General features: G+C 38.2%; 1 protein-coding gene across 4 annotated transcripts in view; it reads right to left on the bottom strand.

Moving 5' to 3' along the window:
• The window catches only part of fam172a (family with sequence similarity 172 member A), a 184480-nt gene that overhangs the window by 24215 nt on the left and 144386 nt on the right, over positions 1 to 15879 (bottom strand). Inside the window, exon 11 of one of the 4 annotated variants that reach the window (XM_058777457.1) lies at positions 9862 to 10672. The exons of the other annotated variants lie outside the window; for them this stretch is intronic. Within the exon in view, the coding sequence (XP_058633440.1) occupies positions 10608 to 10672 (65 nt within the window). The 3' untranslated portion in view covers positions 9862 to 10607. Of the gene's footprint in view, positions 1 to 9861; positions 10673 to 15879 lie in introns of those variants that run through there. 4 annotated transcript variants of the gene reach the window in all.

Here is a 15879-nt window from a genome sequence, read left to right as displayed (position 1 = left end):
AGAGCATCCCTGGCAACCTCTAGCTGTAACGTAGCCCATCCCATCCTATCTGGCTGCTCTATTGTCCTGCCCTCGACCTGTGAACGTTGGCACAACCCCGAAGGTTGGGGCTAAAAAAGGCCCAGGCGCAAGGAACAGAAACATAGTCTGCATTAGCCAGCTAATCCCATTAAATCTGCGGCCCTGCCAAAAGCCAGGGTCAGCCAGTGTGCCACGTCACTCACACGCACCTTTGGCACTGCCAGTGACCCTGGACTACTGTCCCGGAGATGAGGCCGGGGAGTTGCCTGTTTTCTAGGTCCAGATGGAATTAGGCAAAAGCTGGGATGCATGGATGCACCTGCTGGCCAATCGCTCGGACCGCTGGAGGCTTTTTGGAAATGAGTGTGGTTGCGGCTGAGATTTAGCCACAAAACTAAGCAGCTTGCACCCGCTCTGTGCAGCGGGAATTGGTTTAATGTGTTTACAGTGGATTACAGCAGTGCACTGACAGTTAAAAGGCACTTGTGATCTGTGTGGTCATCTGTAGTGTGCAGTGTCACAAAGAATCAAAATACTTTATGATAATGTCAACATGAAACAGTTCAAATCCATTTTCATTTTTATAATCTGATGTATTTCCTTGGTGAAAGAGGATATTCAATGAGAAAAAGTACATGAAATGCTGTTGGAACCCATTTTGCTGTCATTATACGAAGGAAAGAAGGACATGACTTTATTTTATTTATCGTGGGCCATTAAGAGGGATAGATGAAGTCAACTGAAAAATAAAGTGGGTGCAGAAGAAGAGTATATTATGAGTGAATTTTGATGAAAAATTACAAACATGCACTAATAAAAATCTGTAAAAATAGGGCACAATATAATTTTTCGTATTGATTTTTCACAGGTGCTTTACCCACATTTTGAATTACACATTGCATTGTTTTTTGTTTCGAATTATACGAAATTTACTACCAGCATCTTTTCCACTTTTCTTCAGATTTTTATCTTTTTTTTTTTTATGGCTGTACAAATTGTCCAAAAATATATAACAATATGATTATAAAATGATAATAATAATTACAATTGTAACTATTGTTAAAATTAATATGTAAAAACATTTTAAAATGTAAAAATATTACTATTTTAAAATAGAGGCATTTTAAAAATATATAGTAATAATAATCACTTTTTACAGCAGAATTGCAAAATAACAACACAAATATTTTGATTTTGATTTTGATTAAGCATGCAGCCCAAACACAATGCAGAAAAGACAGGCATAAGCACTCTCACATACAGGCATAAGCACTCTCACATACAGACAAAAACCTGTACATTTTTACACTGACCCCAACAATGGCATCACTTTCCATTGAGTCATTTCACCACAAATGTGAGTGCAGCAAAGCTAATTGGGTTACGTGTTATCGATGCAGAGCAAAGCATCCATCCTGCTTAACTTGACCTGCGCTCAGACACTTTACCCCACATCTCTGCTGTCTCTACAGTGTGACTTAAGGACAGGATATCTCCTGTGCCATGAATACAGTACCTGATGTAACAAGTCAACCATGATGACTAATTGCATTAGTGATATAAGTAACATATACTCCACTTCCAGTGCAAGGGGTCTCTCTATCAGATGGTGCGTGGCCTAAATTGCCCCTTAACCAGAGACAGCTCAATACCAGGTCACTAAAACCTTTACTTTATCCTAAACAATCCTTTATTAGCCCGAACACAGCTTGGTGGCACCAGTGCATTGTTGAGCGGATGAAGTTAGTGCACAATGTTCTGCTATATTAGCATCTCCAGCTACAAGGCTGGTGAGACAGAATTTAATTTGAAACGTGCTAATGCTCCTGCTCTGGCGCCAACTCATTTACAGCCATTAACATCGACTAAGCTGACTTAGCACGAAGCTCTAATTGTTGTAAAAATGAAAGCTAGATAAAATATGGCCTTTCTGCACAATATGGAGAACAAACTATAAAACTTGACATAGCCTTCTTCCACTATTTATCATCTGTACTAAAAGTAAGGGTCTAAGTTTGGCTTGTTTAGTAACCACTGAGGTAATGTTCTTCTTGGATGCACTGTGGGTCAGTCCTGGTTTTCAGGGCGAAAGAGCAGGCATGACCTTCACAACTTTTTTCGTTCCTTGATCACATTGATATACAACAAGACCGCACGAGATAAAGCTCTCAGCTCATTACTTATTGAATGAACTCATGATAGTCCTTGCCTTCAAGTGTTGCAGTATTTGTATCATTGATTAACAGTAGTACACATTCAAGACTTTTCCTGTTGAAAGTATTAATTCATATCAAATGGTTAAATCAATAATTAATGCTTAACTTGCCATCACGCAGGCTCAATCAGTGACTTGAGTGTACATGCTTTTCCAACAATGGCAGACAAAAAATTATCACTATTTTTGCAAATACACAAAATAACATACACCAGCTTTAAATATTAAATTGCACAATATGTTCAGTAAGATCTGAAAAATACCCCATGCATATCTGAATTCCCTCATATGAAATTTCCCTATGTGCCATTAAATCAGTAATAACCTTTCTTTGTAGTGAGGCAATTGTTTTGTTTTAAATAAGTCATATGGGGTGAGAGGCAGGGAGAATAATCCACTTTCGTTGAGAGTTCACATGCCAGCCAGCCCGTTGCTTTGGCAGAGCAGATGAAGATATCAAAGAGGGGGGAGAGAGCAAGCCCTGCATGCTGAGGAGGCCGGGAAACTGGCGAGCGAGACAGAGAGAGAGAATCAGAAGTCAAACTCAGGGCTCTTCTCACAAACAAGACCGGCACCCAGCAGGGTTTAAAGTTCTGCTCAGCTTCCGCCAGGGATTTTCCTCCTCTTTCTCTTCCTTGCTCGCTCTGTCGTTTCACCATAACAAAGGCACTTCTTGGTAATGCACAAACCAAGACTTGTTGCAAAGTGATCAATTTTTAATTCCCCTCAGTTTTTCATGTTTGCCAACGCCGCCAGGTTGAGGGGGAGCTGGTGATGGTGAAAAAGACTGAACTCTTCCTCTGCGCAACACACATACAGGTAGGAGAAGATAAGCAACACCTATGAGCCATTCAAGTTTCACAGGCCGTATCGGTAATAAATGATGCATTGGTATCTAAACCACAAAGCAAGAAGTGTTGTTATGTAGATCTGATAGATAAGGCTTAGGCGGTATAGAGTTCATACTGATGAAAGCTAGTAATTTCTTGCAGTTGACACCTGTTAAAAGCTTTTTAAATGTTAACTGATGGGAAAAAGAAAAACAATTCTGCTGCCAGTTCTTTGTACGTAAGGAAAACTTAAACACGCAGATGGCATCAACTAGCCTCCCTCTCAGCTCAGGTGGTGTATACAAAAAAAAAAAAAAAAAGAAGGTGCACACTGGTAAATCCAAGCTCCCTCACACTGCTGCAGCCACTGCTAATGAGTTGCGACTTCCTGTCATGCTGTTTTTTCTCTCTCTCACTTCTTCCAGGAGAGGAGGCGGATTGTGGAAAGTCGATTTCCTGTGCGGCGGTGCTTGTCGTAATTGCGCCGCGAGGCGGCTTGGTTCGCCAACGGTGACATAGCTGGTGAAAACGAGCAGAAAATCTAACTGTTCCATATCAAGGAATATTTTTACTCTGGCTAATGTGACTTAAATACCTTGTTCCACAGTCGAGTGGGCTGGCACCTGCTGCATGGGAACTGGCCAATTACTGCGCAGTCGCTCTAATTTTCTGATTCAATTAGCATGCTTCAGAGCTTTGCCGTCTAATTGCAAACTACTTCACAGTTACCTCTCTGATTAATCGCTGCCCATCTGCGAGCGATCGGAAAACCTTGGTAGAACAAATTCGGGTAATTCAGAATGCCGGGAGCCTGGCGAAGCGAAGCCCACGTGGCTGCAGGTTGAACCCTGGGCGCCACAAAAGAGCAAGCTGACAGTGGAAACAAATCAATGCGCTGTCACCTCTAAATCCACTTAATACACTGGAAGGTTTCGTAAATCAAAGCAGCCATTCCAGCACTTGTCAACTGTGACAGGAAGTCATACTAAACAAATGATCAGTCATCCGTAAAACTTTGATTAATGCGCTTAAATGTACGCCAAGCAGGTATGATTGAGGAAATGAGGCAATATAAAATAAAGAGTTTAGCATTTTCTTGAAAGCAATCCATGGAGAACGCAAAACAGCGCTGTTAGTCATCTCCAAACAAACATCTCCTCTAGACCAACGGACGCCATTTATAACGACCCCAGGCTCTGATAATGTATGAAGACCGGAGGCTATCGACCCTCACACGCAGCGGGTTACGCTGTCAAATCGGTGGCGCTTTGCCCAACCTGACCCACGACTCTCTCTGTACACTAATGCGTACCTATTGACATTCCCAAGGACAAGGACACTGGGGTGTTTACACAGTTTTTACACCGTGTTACATCATTCCAACCGCTGAGGTATCTGCCCTGACCGAAAAGACTTGGCACCCGGTCTTGCCCTCTGCGAGCAAAAGAACTACGGCTGCCTTCCACAAGCTCCACAAAGACATTTATTTTCATTTTACTACAGTCCTTTAAGCCCTAATGAAAAAGTACAGAGGAAACAACAGTAAGCATATTGCATATTGTTGCCAGTGCTTTGATAATGATGTATAAGGTGGTGGCTGAGGGAGACCATAATTCCAATATGTCAGGTCTCTGATTTGGCCACAATTTGCATGGTTATAATAGCTTATCGACTGGCTCAAGGTTGAGGGAGACCACGGTAGCCAGGAGTAATGACTACGCTGCATGAGTTTATTTCAAGCTGCCGGGGTTCACTCACCCGAGCCCTTTTGTCAATATGCAATTTTGATTCTTCAATGCCCCTTGGAGAGGCTAGGCTAATGGCAACCGCTGCTGTTCCCCACCAACACCCCTTAAATGATTCCTGTATCATACAAACATTTCCCATAAAGATCAATACAAGTGCCATTCATTAACCCTTGAAAATCTACAAAGCCGAATGCTAGATTTATTGACCAGGCCAATTGGTTTTTATATTTGTTTGCTACTAAATATGGGGTTCTTGGTATTTTTGTTGTTTGAAAAACATGAATTACAATTATAGATCATTAAAGTTAGTAGCGTGCCTTCCTAAAGCTATTTTGGGAAGGTACAGAATGATGAACATACCACAGAAGAACTGATATATGAAATTCTACGTGCATTTTACATTCATATACAGCTGGTATGCATTAAAATTAGAGCAGACATAAAGAAACGTCTAACAGACATCTCAGTGATGCCTGAAGCAATTAAAACAACCAAAAGCACTTACAAATGACAATTGTGTCCTATGCAGGCAAAACACATCAATCGCCTTGAGTAACAGATGGAAACCTATAAAGACACTGTATTACTTTCTACTTGAAAACCGCTCAATTATTCAATTATTAAATTTAAATGAAATTATTAAACTATATATTACTTTAAATGACATGTATTCATTTATTCCATGCATGTATTTTCTTGAGTGTAAGTGAATGAGCGCATATGTATATACAATCCAGTCAGTGCAGGTGCCTCTGTCTATTATTTTTTAAATTATTTTATTTTTTTGTGAACTTCTGTGTAACACAGCAGCAGACACAACACTAGCAAGGTTCTCTCTTTATTTGTGTGTTTTTCTGTCTGACTTTGATTATGTGGATAAACAAACAGTGTGAGGCAGAGCCACCTGTGTGGAGCTCGTCCCACTGCTGCACTAATGGTTTAATGATGAAGAGTAGCTCAGGCCTTTCTTAAACTCAGACTGTGGTGAGTGAGACCTCATCACCTAATAACATCCATTATTTCACTCACTCACACACACACACACACACACACACACACACACACACACACACACACACACAGTAACAGACCATAAGTAGGGTCTACTTACACATATATACACAAGAGCAACACAGGAATGTCAGATTTGTTCTGTACATATAAATACAAAAACTTATGGGTTCTTATGACCCAAGGGATAATAATTGTATTTAAAAACATATATTTTTCTTACCATCCTTTCATAATTTATTTTTCTACCTTTATTTACAGGTCTTTAATCTTAGAAAGTGAACATTTATTATAAAGAATATTATTACATTTTTCTAAATGTGATAATTAAACAGTGAAAAAATTGCTTTCAATATTTATTTTGTGAAAATGATTTATACCAAATTTTAGACAGGCATCACTTAGCATTTTTAAAAATAAAGTTTCAAAGGTTATTTGGTAATTTATTACCAAAAGACTAATTATCATTGAAGAGCTTACGATCAAATATGAGACATGTCAAGGTTTTATTATTATTATTATTATTATTATTATTTTGGAGTAATTTCCAATAAAGCTTTGTTTTTTTCAAGCTATGCCAAACTGTGAATAAAAAAAACTAATAAAAATAAATAATAATATTAATAATAAATAATAATAATATTTTGTTCCAAGGATGTTTAAAATGCAATTTCCATTTTAAAATAGGATAAAACTCAGTTCAGATTGTTTATTAAAACAAATTAATAATAATTAAATAAAATTCATTAATAATAATAATAATAATAATAAGAAGAAGAAGTAGGAAGAAAGAAGGAGAAGGAGGAGGAGAAAGAGAAGGAGAGGGAGAAGGAGAAGGAGAAGAAGAAGGAGGAGGAGAAGGAGAAGGAGAAGGAGAAAGAAGAATGTTTGACATTGTTGGCAAAAAAAAAAAAAAGTTCACAGTGAAAACAGTAGAGGAAATACAATCACAAACTAATACAGCAGATCCACACCACAACGTACATATGTAGCCCAAGAAAATTTTGTTTTATTAACAAAACTCCTGGCTAAGATGTGCAGCAAGTTTAGATAAGCTAGCTAACGGCAGTGGTTGTCCCCACCAGATGAAACTGATCAATTCCAGATGGGAAGTGGTTGAAAAAAAATAATTATTATCTGACCTTTGACTATCTAACAAAACAATTCACATTATCAGTGCAGAGGCCTGACCTTAGACTTCTTTAAATGGGAGAGTATTGATTGTCTGTGCACAACAGACAAACACCTCACGCAGCATGTCTGGGACAGTTCACTCAGTGCATGAACAAGCTGTCTCACAATTGGAACCTGAGCAATTAAACACACACACACACACACACACGTATATACAGCACACACACACACACACACACACACACACACACACGTATACACAGCACACAGACCTGAGGAAAGCTCACTGAAACCCAAAACAGTGAATCAATCACTTCATGAAAGGAGCACTTCTTTTGTATGTGCATCTCATCATAATCATTGTGGGTCTGATACCATGCACAATTAAAGCCAATATCAATACCAATATCTCTATTAAGTGATTTCATAAAATGAGTAATTACAGCCATTTTAGTTTATTCTAGAAAGGAACAATCTTTTGATAAATTAAACATTTAATAAGCCTAAATCGCACATTAACAGACTTCTGTTTTTGTTTATTGTGTATTAACAACAATCACAGAAGACACAAAATATTCAGGCCTAAATTATGTATTTAAACTACATTTTGACTGCAGTTTTAACAAACTAAAAACTTAATGTGATGAATATTTGTGAATCATGCATAAATGAAACGTGTAAGATTTCTGTAATAGTGCTAACAAACTGAACCTGTTTTAAATTATATATTTATCATCAATAAATCCAATTAGTTTCAAACTCACGAATTATAACTAAATCAATATCGCTTGTGCCACAAACAGGAGATTTTGAGTATAGAAATCATAAGTGTTTCTTACCTGTTTTATTTATGTATGACTGACAAATGCGTCTTTAATTGTTTAATTGATTTACTTTAGGCCTAACTATTTTTTAAACCATATTTCTACCATCGTATACCTTTAACAAACTAATTCAAGCAGATTTCACAAAACACCATTGTGTCACATTTTATAGCTATTTATTTAATTTGCTAACTTACTATATGCATTAATTGTTTATTCTAAATAAACCAGTATCAGTATCTATTTGCCCATCCATAAATGCTGGGGATATTACAATGTTTTTAGTATTGTATATTATGCAACACTATTACAACAACATTTTTGCATGGTGAACACGATTACAGTTATTGTTATTAAAACAACCCATGCTACATAGTATTAGCCAGCACATTGACTTTAAAAAATTAAATGATAAATCTAATTGAAACAGGAATCTTATCAAAACTAGTCATATTTTGTGAGACATTTTAGAATATTTAATTTATGTTTACCAAAGTAAATTTGCGAGGATATGGGCATTTATTAAGCTGCCAAAGACTCAATTTTTAATATACATACATAAATATACACAAACTGGATGTCAGAAAACATAATAAATGATTCCATTAAGATAGAATAAAGTATAGATTAATCAAATCATAATACTATAAGGTCCCTAATAATACAATAGTACAATAATAGTGTGAAAAAGTATGATCCTTATGTACTATTTCAATCTTGTTTTGCAACTGAAGTTTAAAGGTGCAGTAGGAGATCTTGGAAAATACTAACTTTAGCCTGATAGCACTGAAAGCGAACGTCCCACCCTCCTGCAATCGCCGTCCAAAGCCACGCCCCCTGAACGCATATACTTATTACTACATCAGCGGTTCCCAATTCCAGTCCTCGCGCCCACCACCTCACCTTTCACATTTCATATGTATCTATTACATTTCATATTTATCTATTATCACGTGTGACGTTTGATCTATTCAACGTGCGAGACGTAAATTTAAATAGTATTTATTTACAGAGGTATATTATTTCACACTTCTCTAGTAAGTTTCATCTGTGTGTGAAGACGCTGCGCAGCGCAAATATATGAGTGAATGTTCCAAAGTGAACTAAACTTCAACGGATTTCCCGGCTCAGGGAGTAGGGAGCAAAGAACACTGTGTAGGGAGCATGTCAATCAGAACACGGTCCATGCATGTAGCTCTCTTCTAACGAGCTGGTTATCTGATTCAGGTGTGTTAACCAAGTGAGACATCCAAAATACGCAGAGACGGGGGGCGCAAGGACTGGAACTGGGAACCACGCTGGGTTACATCATGTGTCATTCACCGGTGAGAAAGCTTTATAGAACAGTTAGTAAAAGTACTACAATACCAGGAAGGAAGATCGAGTTGTTGATGTTTGTCTGCCATTCTTGCTCTGTCTGCACAGCGTACGTGAACGCGCTGATGACGGATCCTGTCTGCGCGAACCGGGTGCGCAGAGGTATGCAAATACATACGTTGACAGGCAGGTAGGAGAGACAATTAAAACGCTCGGACCAAGCGTTTTGATTGGACAAACATTTCTTGGTCCTACCCCTTTCCACAGAATACATTAATACAGATAAATACATTTAGACCACTTAACTTAATGATCGGGATGTGAAGAGACTTTCAACCAGCATAACAAAAAATGTTTCTGAAGACAATTACCTATTGCACCTTTAAGATTAGTGGCCATAAATGCATAGGTCCTAGTGCAGATTTGCAAGTCAACTGATACAAATTACAGGCCCTATAGTGGTTCATTTGAGCAAAGCCCTTCCCGAAGTTCCCGAATTGCCTTAAGATAGATGACCCTTTGCACTGACCTCCACAGTATATAGATGTGCATATATGAATTCAGATCAATTCAGAATCAATAAAGAATGAGGTATTTAAATTAGAAAATTTAAGAGAGAAAAATGTAATTGTACATCAACAACTGACAAGAAATAATAATAATCATCATCATCATCATCAACCCAACAACAACAAAAAGTATTTGTGAGGCACTCAACAAAAATTCCTCCAACCTTAATGTAATGCAATTAAACTAATGTAGTTCAAATAATGATTAAACCGATTTTTAGACAGATGATGTGTGAGAATACAGTGATCAACAAATATGAGAAAATTTATTTTTTCTTACAAACCTGCTGAGAACGCAGAGTTATCTGTTTCGTTCTCAAGTCTCTTTTGCCCGCTGTCTCTATAGTGTTCACTTGACAAATTAATTCTGTAATGAAGTGTTATGAAGATATTTCAAGGGGGGAGGGAGAGCCAACAAAAAGAAAAGATAAAAAGAAAGAGGAAGAGAAAAAGGATATCAAAGATAATCATAGGAATGAGGTAGGAGTGGCCCTGGGCCATGGGGTCAATCTAAAGCTGAGCTTGTTCAGCCTGCCGCAGGCACTGAGCTGGAACTAAGTAAAGCCAAGCAACCGTGGGCATGGAAGCAAGCCAGAGCGCGGGATTCTGCAGGGGGCTGTACTGAGCCCCCTCTCTTTATCTCTATCGCACTCTAACATTTTCATTAACACACTGGGAGAAAATGAGAGTGAGCCACAGAGAGAAAGAGGGAGAGATGGCAATCCATGACGCAAAAAACCCAACAAAAAACATACAGACCGTGAGGGGGGAAAGAAAAGAGACTCTTATTTGTGATTGGAGAACTTTGGCAGTTATGTTACTGCATATATTACACACATTTTAGTAGAAACACTCCAAAAGAGAGGGGGTTAAATAGAGACACAATGAGGCGGAGAGGCACCATTCTGGAGTGATGACTGAGAGACAAAGGAGGCCTGTCAGGCCGGCCAGACAGCTGTGAGTTGGGTGTCAAACTGCCTCCCCAGACCACCATCTGCTGACACTACCAGATGACACAGAAAATAGGATTACAGTAGCAGGGCATAAAAGAAGATGATGACCTAAACTCTGTAATATCATTTTCCAGGAAAAAAAGACAACGCAGGCATGGATAAAAATGGTCAAGGTGAATGAGGTCAAAGAAACACTGTTATGCTGCACAAATATACCACACGGATGAGGAGATCAAAGTTTAATTTGGGATTAAATGCAAGAGATCTAGTGGGAGGCCCTAACCCATGCCATAGGACTCAATTTCATGTAAGCAACTGACAGCTTTGTAACACCAGCAAAGCAGATCATCATCTGATGTTTAACTTCAGGGTGTTGTGTCACTGACCTCTAAACATTTGTTTGGGGGAAAAAATACTTGTGTAACCACACCCTGTTTTGAGGAACACTACTTATAAAAGTAAAGTGTTACAAGAACTAAAACGTATTGGGTTATAGTGAAAAAGTTTATGGTTTCTTTTTTTTTTTTTCATTAAAACAAAACCAAAGTTTCTTAAAGACAACGAAAGTGTGAAGAAGCCCTACAGTACAGTATAAAGCAGGGACAGGTTGTCTCTTCAATTGTATTAGTCAGTAAATAAATTAAATAGCGTTTGAAAAAAGTAACCTGTTAACTTGTTAAAAATCATACTGAGTTTAAAATCAGCAATTGCTAACAAACAATGTGGGTAAAATATGGCTTTGGGAACTTGGCTAGTTGACCTGTAACTTTTCTAGGAATTGCAAATGTGAGTCATTCTAGATGAATCAAGAGAGTAAAATCAAAGACATTCAAATTATATGATATGAGTTATTATTAAAAACAAAAAAAATCTAGGAAGTAGCATCTAGGAAGACTAGGAAACTTTTTTTTTGGCTGAAGTTACTTGTTAACAAATTCCTGGCATTAGGACTCCTAAACAACAATATGAGCAACAAAATCACGTTCCCAAAATATATGAGAGCTTGGATTTCTCAGAGAGGCACTGTTAGTGACACTATGGACTAAATTAATTCTCACTGAGAAAAAAAATATTTGTACATACATTTAGAGATATATAATTAATTATAATATTATATATCTATGAAAATTCAATTTAAAGTGGGAAAAATAATTTTTTGTAAGAGTTTGTAACCGTCTCCATGAAAAATAAATAAATACAAATACAAATATAAATATATATATATATATATATATATATATATATATATATATATATATATATATATATATATATATATATATATATAAATAAAATCATCAAAGATTATAGGGAAGTCACATATTAATGTGAATTCCGCTTTCAAGCTGGCCTTTGTTTCACCCCATGTGGGTGCTGCTGGAGTCACTGTGAAAGCTAACTACTGCTAACTCATGGATAACTTTCAGTGCTCATCAACTCATGCACTTTTTTGAGTGAAAATATCGCAATGACTGAGTTTGAACGAACATGACGCCGTTCAGAGGGCAGTCTTACCAAACAGAGCCTCAGAGCTGTAGCATTCCATTTGTGTCCCAGAGCTGCTGGGGTGTAAGAAGTGAGCCCAACTCTGGCTAAAACACACCCCTGGAAGGACCCACCCTGCCTCGAGACTGCTGTCGCTTCCTAGCCAGCAGCAGGAGCCCAATAGACATGTGACCAGAAACGACACCTCGTTGCCAAAGGTCATTGCGGATCTCTGCAAATCTCCTTAGGTATGGCATCTGATTAAAAGGCAAAGGGGAAAGCTTGGCCTTCAACCTTAACCTGTTAAGACCCTTGAAGTCTTCTTCTGACCTAGACTTCACTCCCTCATCTGCAATGTTAGCTATACTAATTAACCAATGATAGCAGCCCTGCACAATTCATTACGATGTTTCCTGGCCGTTTTAAGCAGAGGCTGGCGCCAGACTTACTCTTCCAGAGAGGCGAGGCATTCTTAAACTGTACTTGATAAAGCCGTTGTTTCCCTTTGTGATGTGCGGTATGGACATCATCAGGCAGGGTTCGTGTCCATTGTGTTTAGGAGAGCAGCACAAGGCAAGCAAACACAGATTATACACAACCATGGATTTGGAATTTGCGATTAGAGATTCCATACTCAAATGAAATAACAGGGCTCTCAAGTTATTATAATTCAAAGGATAATTCATGTAAGAAGATATTTTGAAGAACATTTCAAGTTTTTGTTGTCCATATAATGAAAGTCAATGGGGTTTGAAACATGGGGTTCTATTTCGGCATCTTTGGTTCCATGAATAACCCTTAACATCCATGGAACTTTTCCATTGTGCAAAGGTTCTTTACAGTTCTTTAGATTATTAAAATGCTCTTCACACTAAGAAAATAAAAATGGTTCTTTTAAGAACTGTTGACTGCAAGGCACTTTGGGGAACCCAAAATTGGTTTTCTATGGCATTGCTGTGAAAACTCCCTTCTGGAACTTTTATTTTTAAGATCATATGGACAAATACACAGAAATATATATATATATATATATATATATTATATTATACATGTTATTATTATTATTTTTTTTTTTGCAATATCTTCTTTTGTGTTCCTCTGACGAAAGTAAGTCATACGGGTTTGGAATGATATCAATGCAGAAATATATTCAGCTACTAAAAACTCACAAAGCCGACTCTTAGATTTTCCAGGACACACACACATACGACATCGGAGCCGAAGCAGGATGGTGAGTGCTTGTGCATGAGGGGATGGGACAGCAAACCCCCTGCTGATTAGATAAGTCCTAAACCCACTCAAACACATGCAGCGAAGGCCATGTATTCCACTCGCTCTCTGTTTGCCTCTCGGAGGGAGAGGTGATAAGGTGGGCCATTTGGGGGTCATTGCGATTAGACAGCTAGGGAGAGCGCATTCCTGCCAACTCCTCACAGGACAGAGAGGCTTTAACACATCACACACTGACAGGTGTGTTACTGCGAGCCTTGTCCGCCTGCAGATATAAAGCCATGAAATATATTAAAAAGATGTTTCAAGTATTCAGAAACGAATACTTTGAAGCCAAGCGGGCCAGAGTCTAACTCGACCTTCTCGTGGTCCCTTTTATCAAAAAAAGAGCGAGAGCAAAAACAGGCATCATTTGCATTTCACATGTTTCAGCTGAAGCCTCTTCACAATCAAGCCATGTCGGTGCTTGTCGGAGGGCGCACCAAAGGGCGGTGTCTGAGAGGAGGCACCTGGGGTGGCAGCAGGCCCTACAGGGCTGTAGGGTGTGGGAGGAAGAGAAGACATGGGATTACGGCTAATAGCATCATGGAGGGATCAGTGCAGCCTATCTCATTACGCCGAGGCACAATGAGCGCAGCGCACTCAAAGCAGTTTATAATTATGGCTTTCCAGGCCACAAACAAACCTTGCTTATTACCCTTCTTCTCGACACTTTAGCTGTAGGAAATCAGCCGCTAATTGCGATATTTCCCTAATACTCAATGCACATGGGTGTCACGGGCTGTTTGCGTCTCGTCCCGCTGACGCTTAATAAAGTTTTTATCTGTCAAGCTAAAGAGTGGGAGACGAGCCAAGGTCACTGCTGCGTTCGCTGAAGAAAAGGTGGGGGAAGCTCAGTGTTGTTTACATAATTATATAAATAATATCCTATTTTTCCAGCAAAAAGGGAAACAAATAAATATTTTAATTTTGAGGCTGATTATGGAGCTCAAGGACGTTCAAGGATGTTTCTTCTCTAATCATCATGTGCAATTATGTACGTTCTTAATATATTCTCATTGCATTCTTGCACATTTTTCCTTGCCCACTGTTTTCTATTACAATCATATTAAATGTGCATTTCATTAAATTCAAATTTTATAAAAAGATCACACAAGACGGTGGGGGAGGTGGGGCTGGTGCATGCCACAATTGCACACACATCAAAACGTGCTGAAATTTAACTAGATGCACTAAATGTTATCTTTACATAAAATAAAACAAGGAAAGAGCAGGCATAAAAGAGAAATAACACCACAACATAACACAGGATGACACATCGGGTCCTAATTAATTGATTTGTGTTCTCAAACAGAGTATTTTATTATGTGCATTACTGCTGCTTTGATAGTAATTATCATGACTCCTGCAGTTCCCATAACCCTCGGCAGAAGCAGAGACTTCTCACCCTCCCTTATCAAAAGCTGTCAAAGCAAAGCGCCCCATTAGTCTCCAAATGTAATAAATTGGTTGCATGAAACACACTCATAGCACATCTCTTCTGAGGAAAAAGGGGGAGAGCTGTTGCAGGAGGATGTGAAAGGGGAAAAAATGGAAATAATAAGTCTAATATCCTCAGATGGGGCCCCTGTCAGAAAGGAGTGAGTAGATGTTGACAGTTGTGTTGCGCGGCATGGCAGGGGCTCGTCAGTGAGCCATTTATTTGCGCTGATGGACTGATAGGAGCAGACTGCTGCTGATAATAAGGAGTTCTCCCACACTGTCTTCTGTGCATCTGAGTGCTAACAAACCCACAGCGGATCAACGGATTTGTCAATGTTAACTTTGTGCTGGGAGAGCACAAAGACGGCTGGGCAAGATGTTCACTTCGACATAATATTGCATTCATATTTTTTTAAGGATTGGTTAAAAAAAAAAAAAAAAAAAAGTAACAAAAAACACTTGACACTCTGATGCAACTACTAGAAAGCATAAACATGAGTCTAAATATTTATATTACATTAAATGTGTGTACTTTTTTCATAGAAGATAAAAATAATTTAAAAAAATTAAGAATTTTGTTTAAAGCAAAACCCATCTCATCGCTAATCTAAAAGATGTAAAAGCAAAAGAATTAATAATTTTTTTTTTCAAAATGAATTTTTGTTCTGAATGATTTGTTCACTCAAATTGACTCACTGACTGATTGAACTACGATGGTTCTTGAGTTAAAGTCGTCATGAAACAGAAGTATAGCAGCACATCTTTTTTTCCATATTATCCAAGTGAAACATATTCTTGAAAAAAAATAAATAAATAAGAGGTGGGGACTTGGTTCTGTCAGTTGGTTGTTGATTGGATGGCAACAGATCTGAATACAAGCTTTCAGTTGGTTGTTAAAAAGGGGTGGGGGTTTAAGCAGAGAAAATGATTGGAGAAGTCCTACTGCTACTGTATACACTTACAATTTTAATTAAAAATAATGAGGTCAAGAAATGTTTAATGAAACATATGCACGGATGAATCATTCACAATAAGATCAACAACATGCATTTAGGAAAAT

The sequence above is a fragment of the Onychostoma macrolepis genome, chromosome 05, assembly GCF_012432095.1.
Source record: "Onychostoma macrolepis isolate SWU-2019 chromosome 05, ASM1243209v1, whole genome shotgun sequence".
NCBI lineage: Eukaryota > Metazoa > Chordata > Actinopteri > Cypriniformes > Cyprinidae > Onychostoma > Onychostoma macrolepis.
The sequence above is the reverse complement of the archived record's forward strand: the minus strand, read 5'-3'. Positions and strand labels throughout refer to the sequence as shown.